The 13,753-nt window shown below is 43.9% G+C and overlaps 1 protein-coding gene and 1 long non-coding RNA gene across 4 annotated transcripts in view; one reads left to right on the forward strand and one right to left on the reverse strand.

Annotated features, from left to right (window-relative positions):
- IL2RA (interleukin 2 receptor subunit alpha) overlaps window positions 1-13,753 on the forward strand; it is an 80,457-nt gene that overhangs the window by 25,440 nt on the left and 41,264 nt on the right. Inside the window, exon 5 of one of the 2 annotated variants that reach the window (XM_070254730.1) lies at window positions 2,201-4,515. In XM_070254730.1, the coding sequence (XP_070110831.1) occupies window positions 4,452-4,515 (64 nt within the window). In that variant the 5' untranslated portion in view covers window positions 2,201-4,451. 2 annotated transcript variants of the gene reach the window in all.
- Window positions 5,853-13,753, reverse strand: part of LOC138921388 (uncharacterized) — a 34,875-nt gene continuing 26,974 nt past the window's right edge. For both annotated transcript variants that reach the window (XR_011433922.1, XR_011433923.1), the window contains exons 5-7: window positions 8,826-8,881; window positions 8,523-8,651; window positions 5,853-7,276 (exon numbers count right to left, since the gene is read on the reverse strand). This is a non-coding gene — a long non-coding RNA (uncharacterized lncRNA). The remainder of the gene's footprint in view (window positions 7,277-8,522; window positions 8,652-8,825; window positions 8,882-13,753) is intronic.

Raw genomic sequence — 13,753 nt, forward strand, 5'->3', positions numbered from 1 at the left:
CTATCACACCATCATGTTGACTTGGCTCTGTGATGGAAAGAACTTGACAGCTTCTCCAACTGGGACTGATTTAAACAAGCAGTAAGTCCTAACACTTCACAGTGAAAATGAAAAAAAAAATACAACCTGAAATTTCTTAAAAGTCAAGAAGTGTGCTTCCCAAGGTAAATGAACTGATAATTTTTGGAGCAGTGGGCACATTCTATGTTCCTCCCTTCCTCCCAACATGCCTGTGCAGGATGGGAGGTAGGGATTATCCAATGTGGCCTCTGATACGAGGCTCTAACTCAGCAATAGGACTCATAAAAAGAACAGCTATTTGATTAAAAAGACCCCCCAAATCGGTATTTTTGTTTTAATGATTTGTATGTCATTTAATAATAAAAATGTAAAATAAAAGATATTTTTCTAATATTTTACCATTTTGTTACTACGACGTAAAATGGATTTAACCCTCCAGTTATTACGAGGACGGGTTGAGGGAGGTTCTATTATGAAGAAAAGAAAAAGTTATGATTCCAATTTTGATTATTTTGCATAGCAGTGAATTAATCCGTGAGATTAATTTTTGCTGTCTAGTTTAACCCATGTGTACCTTATGAGTCCTGGTTAATATTTTTTTGATCCTCAAAAACTTTGTAAATGTAATATCATTAAATTTAACTTTAACTTCAGAGAAGGCAAAGAAACTGATATAAAGTTGAAGGTATTAGTGAACTTTAGGTAATTGTTGCTTCCCAAGAAGAAATGTGAGTTCCTAAGACCCTCTGGAGTTTAAAAAGAATACGAAGCAGATTAAAAGCTTGGAGGTCATTATGATTTTGTTTGCTTCTTCCTTACGTCTGTGCTCCTTCTCGGAGCTTGTCTGGATTTCATGTCTTGGCTTCATTTTCCTTTGACTGCTTACTCTTGAGTGCCACCACTAGCTTTCCTCTTCTCCTTCCCTCTCTGAGCAATTCAGTCCTGAAGTTTTCAGGCAGAACAAAGCAAAGGAGGCATCTGTGTGCACAGTAGCCCAGAGTGGGGTCACAGCCCAAATGGGGTGAGAAGTGTGTCTCCATGAGATCATCTAGAAAGGGGAGTCAGAGTGCAAGCAGAGTGGAGCAGGGGTCCCCACAGGGGGTGGCCCAGTGGAGGAAGTCAGAACTTGATCCCAATGAGAGGGGTCCACAAAGACAGGCAGATACTCAGGACCTGACTGAGCCCAAGAGGTGGTGGGGAGGGGGCTCATGCACAGGGCAGGCTGGCAAGAGGCGTCAGGTCTCAAGCTAGTGGAGAAGGTTGTCCCTAAGAGGAATGGCCCAGTATGGGAGTGCAGCGCCCAAGCAGGGTCAGAAGGACATTCGTGGTGGGGGTTGCCTGGTAAGGGGGTCAGAGCCTGATCAAGTGAGGAGGCCACTCCTTCAGAGGCTGAGGGTTTGGTTCAGAACAGAGATTCGGAGCCTGGGAAGGGGGAAGAAGGTACCCATGTGGGGAAGGCGATGGTGGCAGAGATTAGAGACTGGTAACATACAGGAGGATTGATGAAAAAGTAAATAGACTAGGGAGAGTGGAAGCCAAGTGTCCCACTTCCAAGGAAGGGATTTACAAATACAGAAAAAGAAAAAACTGGAAGTCACCCCTGTGGTGCTAGATTGAAATTGGGATGTTGGGTTGTATCAGTGTGAACTCACGGTTTTCGATATGTGTACATGGGTATAGAAATAAATACAGATGCAAAGGCAAGCGTGTGTGTGCATATGTGTGTGTGCATGTGTGTACATGCACATGTGCCCTAGCTCTGCCCATTGGGAGAGCCTGGGAGTAGCACCATCCCAATGGCAATGAGCACATCTGAGTTTCTAAAGACTATCTTCCCCTAAAGGAACCAGGGATCTTTGGATAAAAAGCTGATTCCAGGGCTGGGACAGAGAAAGTACAAGACGAGCCTGGAAAATCTTTTTATGCTCCCCAAGCAAGGAAGTATCCAAAGGATGTTGGGGACATGTCAAAAGGACACATAAGTCAGCTCAAATGGATTCCCAACAGACAAACAGGAGTCAATTTGAGCATTGAAATAAATGACAGTAATATACTATACCCCATTGAATAAAACAGAAAATCATTAGCCCATATAGATATACATAAGCAAATAAGTAATTTGAAAGTTTGTGTGTAACAGGACAAATATATCACATAACAAAATATTTATTTATTACAGAGGAAAGCAGTGACTTTAAAATGGGAGCATCTAGAGGACAACACTTTAAACAAGTGATCAGGTGAACATCGTCAGTAACGGGATACAGGGACGTGCTGATAAGAACACAGCACCACTTCTGTGTTATTCCTGTCAAAGATGCAAAACCTGAATCTAATCATGAGGAAACAATAAACAAATCCAAACTGATGGATAATCTACGAAATAACTCCCCTCAATAATGTCATGTCATGTAATCTTTAAAAGTGTCCTTCCATGAAAGTCAAGAAAAGACAAAAGACCTGCTAAAGATACTTGACAATGAGACGAAATACGTGGATCTGAACTGGATCCTTTCGCTGGGAAGGACATGACTGAGACAACTAGAGAACCTGGGCTCTGAGGATTGAATGGCAGCAATGCATCAATGTCATTTCCTGATTGGGATGGTTGTAGTGATGTTGGAGAATGTCCTTGTCGTAGGAAATCCACACTAAAGTATTCGGGGGCAATGGACCATCACACTGGCAACTAGTTTTAAATGGTTTGGGAGGGGGAGTTATTTGTACTATACTTCCAATTTTTCTGTAAGTTTTTAAAATTATATGATGATACCTATAGGTAGCAAAAATCTCCAGCTTAATACCATGGGGATAACAAGAATTGCTGCACTCATCCACACGGTTGGGAGAAAAGAAAGCACTCATCTGTGCAGTTGAAAATGTCTCTAGCAATGGAATTAAGCCTCCCCTGGAATCTTAAAAGATAATCTTGTCTCATTTTGATAAGCACCCCTCTCCCAGAGAGGTCAGTTCACTATTTTTCTCTGCAAACTCTGGTACTTAGTTTGGAAACCATTCTTCGTTCATTTGCAGAATTCCAAGCCTCTTTCCAGAGGTAGCTCCCTTTCTGAGAGAATGTCAGGAGTAGAGGTGATACATGTTGGAACCATGAGCTAACTGCTTTGGCTTGCCCAGATAGTCTTCTGTTGTCAATATCTTTGCTTGCTTTCTAATATTTTTTAAATTGTATTTTACTATAATTAGATGATTGCTAATGGACAGGAATTGCCCAATGGCAAAACGTAGTCAACCATTTTGCGAAAATCAGAAGACATCTCTGATAATTAAAGAGGGAAGCAAGATTTAATTTTGCAAAAAATTCCAAAGTTTAAAACCAAAGCCCACTTTTAGGATGATCCTTTAAGAGAAAGACTAATCTGGAGGCAAAATATCTTATAAAATGACAGCTCATTTTCAGTAAACCAGGACATCATGGCGAAATGATTATGGCTAGTACTGATGATAAATCATTTTTATTATGGACCAGTCTGCTGCTTCCTTTTTTTTTTTAATTTTTTTTTTAAGGATTAGCACCAGAGCTAAGATCTGTTGCCAATCTTTTTTTTTTTTTCTTCTTCTCCCCAAAGCCCCCCAGTACATAGTTGTATATTCTAGTTGTAGGTCCTTCTAGTTCCGCTAGACGCCGCCTCAGCATGGCTTGATGAGTAGTGCTAGGTCCGCGCCGAAGATCCGAACCCATGAAACGCTGGGCTGCTGAAGTGGAGCGTGTGAACTAACCAGTCGGCTAACCACTGCTGCTTCCTTTTCAGTTACCTGAATATTGGAGACCGAGCCCCAATACCACTAGACTTTTTAAAGAGATCCATGGTCAGATAGCTTTAGGAAATGCCCCACTATGACCAAGGCTGCTCTTCCACAGTCTTGGGATGGTCTTGCTCCTCCATCTCGTACGGCAACTGCTGACACCTCAGGGAGCTGCAAGGCTGGGGGAGGACCTCAATTTCATGATGACGTCAGTTTATGAAACTAGATAAGACCACTGCCAAGAAGTGCTTGCTCATCCTCCTTCAACGGCAGGGGGAATCTCCCTTTCCTTTTCTGGGTGAAGCTGAAAAAAGGATTCATAAACGAAGCCTGATCCTTCTCACCAACCCCAGCCCACACCTCCCAGCAATTGAACTTGAAAAAAACTTGGTTAAAACCACTTCCTATATTTGAGACTAGAGAAGAGAGTGCTAGGCACAATTTCCTGGCTGAACAAACCAACCTAATACTTATAGAGAGCAGGTCCTCACTGTCATAGAGAGTGGATGGACCAGCAAGGATGACAACCCGAACGGACTGACCTTTCATCCCCCATCCTCCTAGTACGATGTAAACAAGAGGCTGACGGGAAACCCAGCCTTCTGCAGAGAAACATCTTCTCTTCACTGCCCTCAAGTAGGCAGCCGATCCCAGGTGCCAGAAAGATGGAGCCAGGCTTGCTGGTGTGGGGACTCTTCACCATCATCATGGTACCCGGCTGCGTGACAGGTAAGGGCTCCTGGTGCCCTGGGAATCTTGGGAAGGCTAGTGGATGTTACCTCTCCCCAGTCACAGAGTCAGAGACGGCACTTAAGTAGAAAGAGCAGAGAAGGAGATTGGATCCTGGGTTCTACTCCTCGTCCAAGGGAGCCCCATTTTATGACTCAACTGTCCGCGATCTAAAATGAGAGCTCGGAATGGTGGGCTCTCCAGTCACTCAAAGTCTTTCTCAGTTGATTCTGGGGGAGAATAGAGTGGCATGATCTTTGAATACTGACAGGATACAAATGAGCAGATTCCTCAAGAAATTGTCTTTTATTTTTCAATGGATTTTGTTTGCCATGGCACCCACTTGTTGTAAGATCATACTAATAATCTACCAGGAATCGCTCTAAGACCAGGTTCATGTGCCTGAGATGTCAGTAACTCATATACGAAACATTGGGAGAATTTCAGATCTCAGAAAAGCTTAGCTTCAGGGATGTGTACTTTGTGTTTTACCGCCTCAGGAAATAGTACCTAGGAAGCTCTTTATACGTGCAACTTTATAGAAATTTTAGAAAATATAAGCATACTCACTTTCAGAACACTATTCTTTCTTATGTCCTTGTGTGTATATATGCATGTATATGTATGTGTGTGTATATACACACACACACACACACATATATGCAAATTTTGAATTCATTCATCCTTTCACATGGGTTTTATCAAAGATTTTTTTTTTTAAGAAATAAGAAACCACCGCTGTCTACCTCAAACCACCCTTCCTAATTGAGTGTGAATTTTCTAATAACTTCTTCCCTTGCTTACTCAGGACGACAGATAAGATATCAAAGTCTATAATTTCATATTCTTAATTTCTAGATATATAAAAAAGTTAAGTGGCCACAGAAAGAGGTGTTAAGAAGTGAAATATGATGATGCAAACAAGGAGGCTTTCTGCTTGCTTGGGGGAAGTGGGCTAAGTTGTGTTGGGCTGTGAACTGACCCACGTGTAGGATCTCCTTCACTCTGGAGTTAAAGTGGGCATGATTTTTGGAAAGCTTATAATGTGATTTCTGCCTCAGCAGGGCCTTTGCAAAGTGGGAGGTCAGTCCGAGCCAGAACAGTAGAGGCTTTACAATTAATCATGCCTTATCTCTGGGAAACTCATTTCAGGGAAACTCATATTACTGCTAGCCATTGGTGACTTAGCTGAAGATATGAATGGTCTTGATGGTAGTGGGGCAAGTGGAAGTATTATGAGGACTCTTTCATTCACTTAATTCTCAAAAAATCTATCCAATACCTCTTATTCCCCTTTTCAACTCTGTAGGAAATACAAAAATGAACAAGGCATAGTCTTGACCCTTAAGAGATTTATAACTTAGTAAGGGGGAGGAAGACATAGATATAATAACAGTAATACAAATTGGAATGTGATAAGATCTATGGGAGCACGAGGCTGTCAGAGAAGGCTTCATGAAGGCAGCATGCAAACAGAGCCCCGAGGGACCGGCAAATTTCCATACTTGGAGATTCTGGATAGACAGGACCATATGAGCAAAGACACAGCAGAGCATTAGGGAAGAGTGAGTGGTCTGCTGTGGCCCATGGCACTGCATGGGGACGTGGGGATATTGGAAATGAAGACTGGAAAGGTAGGATGGAGTCAAACGAATGACCCAAGGCCTTAGCTAGCAAGCTAAAAATTTTCAATTTCATTTGGTAGACAATAAAAGACTACCGGAGGGCTGGCCCCCTGGCCTAGTGGTTAAGTTTGGTGCACTCTGCTTCCATGGCCCAGGTTCAGTTCCCAGGCACAGACCTACACCACTTGTTGGCGGCCATGCTGTGGTGACAACCCACATAGAAAATAGAGGAAGTTGGCACACGTGTTAGCTCAGGGCGAATCTTCCTCAAGCAAAAAGAGGAAGATTGGCAACAGATGTTAGTTCAGGGAAAATCTTCCTTAGCCAAAAAAAAAAAAAAAAAAAGACTACTAGAAAATAAAAATTTCCATTTATAGAGTATCTTCTATATGCCATATATATGTCTTATTTTAATCTTCACAACTGCTTTGCAATGTGGATGTCACAAACCCACTAGATGAAGAAGAACCCAAAATTCACAAGTCACACAGGGAGTGAAAAAACTGGAGTTCAAGCCCAGGTCTCTCTGGCTTGCGCTCTTTCTGTTCACTGCAGACAGGGTCAGAGTCTGTGGAGACGCCTCTGGCATGGAGTGGAGAGAGATTCAGTACACAGAGACCGGTTGTCAGACTCTTGAAATAGTCCAGTCCAGAGGCAAATGATGACTTGGTGGCCAGAGGATGAAATGAGTTGAGTTTCTGGGATCAACAAATGGTTTAGGAACCACTGCAGGGTAAGAAATAATCTCATCTCAGAATTTTTCCTCCAAGAACCCAGTCTTAAAATAAACAAGTCTTTTTAAGCCTCGCGGGTGAGAGGTCTCTAACGAAATCAGACAGATTGTCAACAGATGTAATTTCTAGCTGATTCATAAGGCAGATTTTCAATTTGAAAATTTCCAAAGCCACTATTTAAAATTGTGATGGCTTACAAGGGATGAATTAGTCAACTTGGGTGTTTTTAGTCTCTATATTACTGGGTCCTGGGATGTGGTTTAAAAGAGAATTCTCCTGGTGTGACCAACGCGGCACGTTATCGAAGGCACCTTTCTCAGAATTGTGGAAATTCTGAGAGTTTTTCTAAGCCTTGATCATCTTTCTTTCATTCTAGGAATTCTGTGATCAAATCTTCAACTCCTAGACCCAAAAAGAAAAAAAAAAACACAAAGTATGGAAACCCATTAAAATGATATTTTTGTCTAACTATCCCTTCTTGTAAAGACTACTGCCCACACTGGAATTTCCCATCTTCACACTTGTCAGTCAAACAAAACATTAAACTGAAATATAATAATGTACACCTGAAATTTACACAGTGGTATAAGCCAATGTGACCTCAACAAAATAATGAAAATAAAACACAAAATGTTTAACTCTTCACATTTAACTATTTGATTTCTCTAGATCTCAAAGTGTAATTCCCACTGTTACTTTGCTCAACTTCAAGACACATCTTGGAGAGACAGCGCTTTGATAAGCTTAGGGAGTACCTCATAGAACAGTTGCTACTTTCTTTAAAAAAGCGTGTCTTAAATAGGCAGTCTTGTCTATCACCTGTGCATACGCTTCATTTTAGATCTGAGAAAACTGAGCCACAAAAAGAATTGACCTCACTAATGGTCAGTGAGAGATGCCACGAAAGAATTGTGGATGAGTTCCACCACTCCACCACTTGACCCCATTCAGCTCAAAAAGAAATACTCTTAGACTTCTTTGACTACAGCCTTGGGTTTTCTGGAGACTTCCGTGTAATTTCTTGTTGAAGTCATTCCCGTCATAGCTAGAGTCACCGTTAAGTCAGGCTGCACCGCAACGTGGTGGCCACTCAAGTTAATTTCCCTGCTCTCCTCATTGCCAAATGATCAGCAGAAACCTTAAAAACAGAGTTCCCTTAGGAAGTGGCGAATGTCACCTGAGGTCAGTAGAGAGAAGAACTAGGAGGAAATTGAACTTTGCAGGGAGTTGAAAGTGGGCCAAGGCCCCTCGTAAGAGAAGACATGAGAAGGGTGTGACTTTTGACAGATTGCTGTACCTCCCCAGGCCTCAGCTTCTTTCTGTAAAATGAGAAGGTTGATCAAGATGGTTTTGAGACCCCCTTCCAGTTCTATTGATCTATGTCGAGAATTCTGAAAAGGAAATGAAATGAGCTCTGCTTAAAAGGCATTTTCAAGCTGGGGTACTTTTGAATGAAAAAGTTTCCAGACTGAAGACATACATAACAGAGTCTGGGGTAAGAGACCTTTGAGAGCCAAAGTACCACAGCCTGACATCTCGTTGTAGGTTATTTCCAACTCTTGAAAGGTACTCCTCTGCACTCGAGCGTGACCCAAAGCTTCCGTAATTGTTGCACTTGTAAGTGTCAAGGCAAAAAAATGCTACTAACTGTTGGCGAGGCCTTCTGCTGTTTGCTTGTTTAGGGAATTTTTGCCCTCAAATGGTTTCCTTGTTTCTCACAGGAGAAGTCTTACATCAGTGGGAAGCTGTTTCTCTCCTCTTCTCCCCAGGTCATTTCCTGTAAGAAAAGGAAAGAGAATCTTAATTCAATCGATTGCTTCATAAGCTACAAGCCCTCCATCCCTGAAAATGTTCAAATACAGGCTGTCTTGCCGCTTCTGGGGGATGCTATCGAGGGGTGCATATGCTGGCTGGACAGACGGACGGGGTGGCATTCTGGGCCTATTCCAACCTCTCCATCCTGGTTCTCCTCTGTCTCCTTCCATCTTCTATTTTTCACTTCCCCTCCTAGAAAAGGAAATTAGGGATACGTGATTTTCGTATTTTTCAAACCCAAGAGCACCGGGGTCACATAGGAGCGTGGATTCTTGGCTTTAGGAGAGAAAGCATGATCCAGCCTGCTGTCTGCTCCCTGCCCCAGACTTGGGGACGCTGCAAGAAGCAGAAGAGGAAGGAAAATCTGAGTGGGGAGGTGACTGAGGCCATGTGGTGGGAAGCCGCTGAAACTGGAAGCATGGGTTTATTTGTGTTTGGCAAGCTTCCAATAGCCAGACATTCAGAGTAAAGAGTTCCTCGTCCCCTGTCCTCTCCACAAAGTCATGGGCTCCCTTTCTCCGGAGTGTTTAAGCAGAGCTTAGGTGAACATTTGTCAAAAATGCTGCAGTGTTCCCAAACCAGGCAGGAGGCTAAAATGAGAGCCTCCGATCCCTCTGGACTTAGAATCTAGTCTTCCTTCTATCTGGGCTGACAATGCGTGCCACCCTGGGATCAGTCTGTGGCCCACTTGGGTCCTCTAAAGCTACTGGAGATCTGTAAACTCCCTGAGACCCGCCCCTCTCATTCGGTTCTTCGTCTAGACAGGTATGAGCGAGGAAAGACTGGAGACCCTCAAGAGCTTCCTTCTCTCCTGTCTTCGTCTTGGGTGACCCTTTCTAACAATTTCTTCAGGAAGTTCTGCGTAGGTGGAGTCAGCCACTGCCCCAGGTAGCATCGAGAGGGCAAAAACAATGGCCCAGAGAATCTCACTATATAAAGATGGACCTCATTTATCACTTCTATACACACAGCCTGAACTTCTCATTGGGAAGGACAAGGTGACAGCAAGAATCCATCTAGCTTTTTGGTTCTTAACATTTTTTGAGGGATATGTCCTGAGAAAATTTGATGAGCTTATTAACTATCTCCTTTGAAAAATGTACATACACACAAAATTTTGAGTACAGATCTCGGGGTTATGGCTTTCCTATAAACGAGGGTCCCCAGGTAAGACCTCCGATCACGTTCCTTAATATCTTAACACCCATAGTTGCGAACAGAGAGAATGCGACATAGGAAGGTATGCTGCCTGGTAAGGGAGCTGCAGTTGGCTTGGTAAAGCTGTGAGAAGATGGCAAGGAGAGGGTACCAAAAACAAACCAAGGACACTAGGCAAGCAAGAAAAGTGGAGAGCCCCAACTAGAATCTAGGCCTCTAAATTCCAGCCCAATCAATATTCCTGCACGTCTTTACGCCGGCTCTCGGTGACACGCATCCATCCATCCATTCATGCATTAGGACTACCGAGATGAAAAATGTTACAGTCCTTGCCCTCGAACTGCTCATGGCTTAACAATGGAGATGAAACATCTGCTGAGCAGTTCCTGTCTAAGACTGCCAAGGGAAAGCCAACAGCGTTTGCCAGTGAGTCAACAGCCCATCACTGAATCCCCCACCAGGCTTTCAAATAAATCACCCATTTAGGGGAAAGCAACAATATAATCATCTCTAGTTTTTTAGGTATTTTCCACTCTCAGATTACTCAGACAGTGTTTGGCTATTTGACTTGTTTTAAGGCTACTCTGGGATTTGCATCCATCAATAAGAGACCACAAGTCCCACTTGGAAATGTATTTAGAGCAGTGGTTTCCAGCGCCAGCGACACGTTCAGCATGCATCTCGGGTGCCTTAACAACTGATATCCAAGCCTCATCTAAGACCAATTAAGATCAGTTAGGTCAGACTCTCTGGGGATGAGAATCAGACGTAACAATAACATTTTTAAAATTCCTCAAATGACTCAAGATGCAGTTAGGATTGAAATCCACAGAATAATGATTCCCATGGTTGGTTTGACTCCATTATTTCATTTCTATTCACTAAGAATAGGTGCCCTAATGCACACGGTACTTCCCAAATTTAATGTATTTACAAATCACATGGGGATCTTGTTATGAAGCAGATTCTGATTTAGGGTGTCTGGCGTGGGGGTTGAGATTCTGGTTCAAACAGGCTCCTCCACGAAGCTCTTGTTGTTGGTGCATGGACCCCCTTTTGAGTAGCAAGGGTATCATGTGAGAGAAGAAATACACATTGCGTCTACCCACACACAACTTGCAATTAAAATGGGAAAAGCAATCCGGAAAAGACACAGGGTCAAATATTGCAAAGTAGTACATAGCAAAGTTGACGCATGCCATAGAGATCAGAACAGGGAAGGAGGTAACGTGCTTCCTGGAGAGGGTGGAAGGCTTCTCGGAGAAGGTGGCCCTGGGACGTACGAGCTCTGAATGTGTGCTTGTGAAGATCAGGGGATGGGTGGGAGGATGATATTTTCTAATGATTTTGCTAAAGTTGTACACAGGGATCATGATCCATGAGTGACAAACTGAAAACTGAAGAGTTTACTGGGGCCACAAAATGAATGACCCGTAGTTCATGTACATATAAACATTAGCATTTGTGTGTGTGTGCTGAGCAAAAGAAGGCTCAAACAGCTAGTGATTCTCTGATAGAAACTTATATTTCTTCTCAGACAAAAAGCGCCTGAGTCCTCCTCATGTCTAATCCTTTAGTGTCTACACATGTCATGGGTGCCTGGTAGATTTCCTTGACACGATGGATCATTGGACCAGCATCACCAGTACCACATGAGGTCTTATTTCCCTACATCCACGTTTTGCCCTTGACCTAGCCCCAGCTAACTGCATACCGCTAGGCTAGATTCCAGGGGCTTCCATCCTGATAGTGCACCCCTATGCCCCCACCCACCCAACTCATGGGGCTTTTGATGGGCAGTTCTCAACCCAGTGCCAGGTATCCTGTGAACAGGACGATTTCAGGCAGCAGAAAATTCTAAGGCACCAAAATGTAGGTGGTATGAGTCTGGGGAGACCAGAAGGTCACCATGCTGGGATGAAGATGAAAGGAAGGAGTCAGGTGCTGATGAGAAGTCTGCGCCTCTGGGGAGGCCTGCCCCATGGCAGAAGGTGTGGGTCAGATTAGTCAGACATGCTTTCTGGGCTGCTTTCTCCCCTTTCCATGGTTCTCCATCCCCCTCATGCTGGATGAAGTGAGAAAGCCGACTGGTGTCAGGAGACAAGGGGCAGTTGAGTACTTTTTCCCAAAAGAAGAAGAAAGAGCAGCATGTTTCTAAAGAATAAAAAGGAAGGTCTAAGGGGACGATTGTCTCCTTTACCCTAAAGAGTGCGGAAAACAGACTAGTCCCCAGGAGGCCCCGACTGCCTACAGGGAGAGAGAAAGGCGAGCAGATTGACAGAGCTGTGAGCTGGAAAACAGATGGCCCGTACGAATACTGACACCAATACCTATTCTTGGTCTGAGGCTTATTTGCGTCCATCCTTGTTCCAAGAAACATTTTAAACAGCGATGATAATAACAAGAGCTAATATTCGTAGCCTGTCTTTCAGGTATTATGTGAAAACATAGTGTTACTTCGGTTAATTCTGAAAATAAGCGAGGCCTTATCATTATCCCCATTTTCCACCCAGCAAACCGAGGCTCACAGAGGTTTGTTAAGTTGCCCAATGGAACATAGCTAGGAAGGAGCTAGGATTTGAGTGGGGCAGTCTCATTCCAGAGCCTGCATTCCCTACTATTCTTTTAAACTGCTACGAAAGGTAAAAATGTATGCGCTGTGTTAATAAAGAAGTTTATTTTCATTTTATAAAGAGTTGACGTGAGCGCGCCGTGGGGTATTTCCCGGGGCTCCTGTGGCCGTGTGTGAATTCATGTGTTTGTGTCAGCAGAGGGACTGACCCGTTAAGGCCCATCCAGTCCTTGGATTCCTGAATTCTCTGAATCCTGCTGCTCTCCTCCTCCTCTACCCCCAAAGCGCAGCTCGGGGGGGTCTTTCTCGCATTTGACTGTGCTTCAGAGAAAGCACTTTTCTCGGGCCAAGTCTACCCCAGCCGCCCACAAAACAGAGGAAATTCTGAGCGCCTCCAGGCATGAGTCAACTCCACCGTGTTCAGGAATCTCTGCCCACGGAATCACCCACTCTTTTCTGTTTGGGACGGAAATAGACACCTCCTTCTGAAGTCTCGCTGCTTTCTGTATTCTCAGCGATAAAAACAAAAGCAGGGAGAGGTGTGTGCCTCGCGGGCAGGAGGGCGGGAGTTTTCTCTGCTGGGGAGCTTTTCAGAGTGAGAACCTTGCGCCAAGGTAGATGGACAGACAGGAGGGTGTGACAGGCAGAGAAGGGAAGCAATAGGGTGGCAGGAGACAATCTGGCCTGTGGCAGGACTGCCAGTTATTTGTTTATTCATTCATTCAGCAAATATTTGTTGAACGACTACCAGGTGTCAGATCGGAGTTAGAGACGAAGGTAACCCAGTTCTTGGCCTCCAAGAACTCACCATCCGGCAGCAGAGAAATACAGTGCACAGATAGTTACAGTGCAGGTTAAGATCAAAGACACAGGGGTACAGAAAGAGTGGACAGAGCACACAGACAGATGTTCATCCTCACGGCCAGTCCCCGTGCATCTTAAGCCAACGGCCACCTCACGTTTACACTAACAATGGGGACAGAAAGCAGCGCTGAGAGCGCAGTCTTGTCATTATTAGTTACTAACATTGTTAAAATCAAACACCACTGATTTTCAGCTTAGAATAATCTAGACAGAGGATGCGCAGAGCTTTCTTTTACTCAAGAGATTCCTTTACAGAGAAAACAGGAACATTTCAGGTGGGATTATTTCCATTCCTTTAAGAACAAGCTGTTCAATTGCTCCCATGGCCCTGGAGTGTTTTAGAAGCACCGTCTACACCCGGTAATGAACAACTGCCTCATCCCCGACTATGTGGGAACGGTTCCCCTGTCCTAAACGTCCAGGGATCAGTCCGGTTTACGCGCTAAAAAGTAAAGTAACAGTGTTCCTCT

Source organism: Equus caballus, chromosome 29 (assembly GCF_041296265.1).
Source record: "Equus caballus isolate H_3958 breed thoroughbred chromosome 29, TB-T2T, whole genome shotgun sequence".
Taxonomy (NCBI): domain Eukaryota; kingdom Metazoa; phylum Chordata; class Mammalia; order Perissodactyla; family Equidae; genus Equus; species Equus caballus.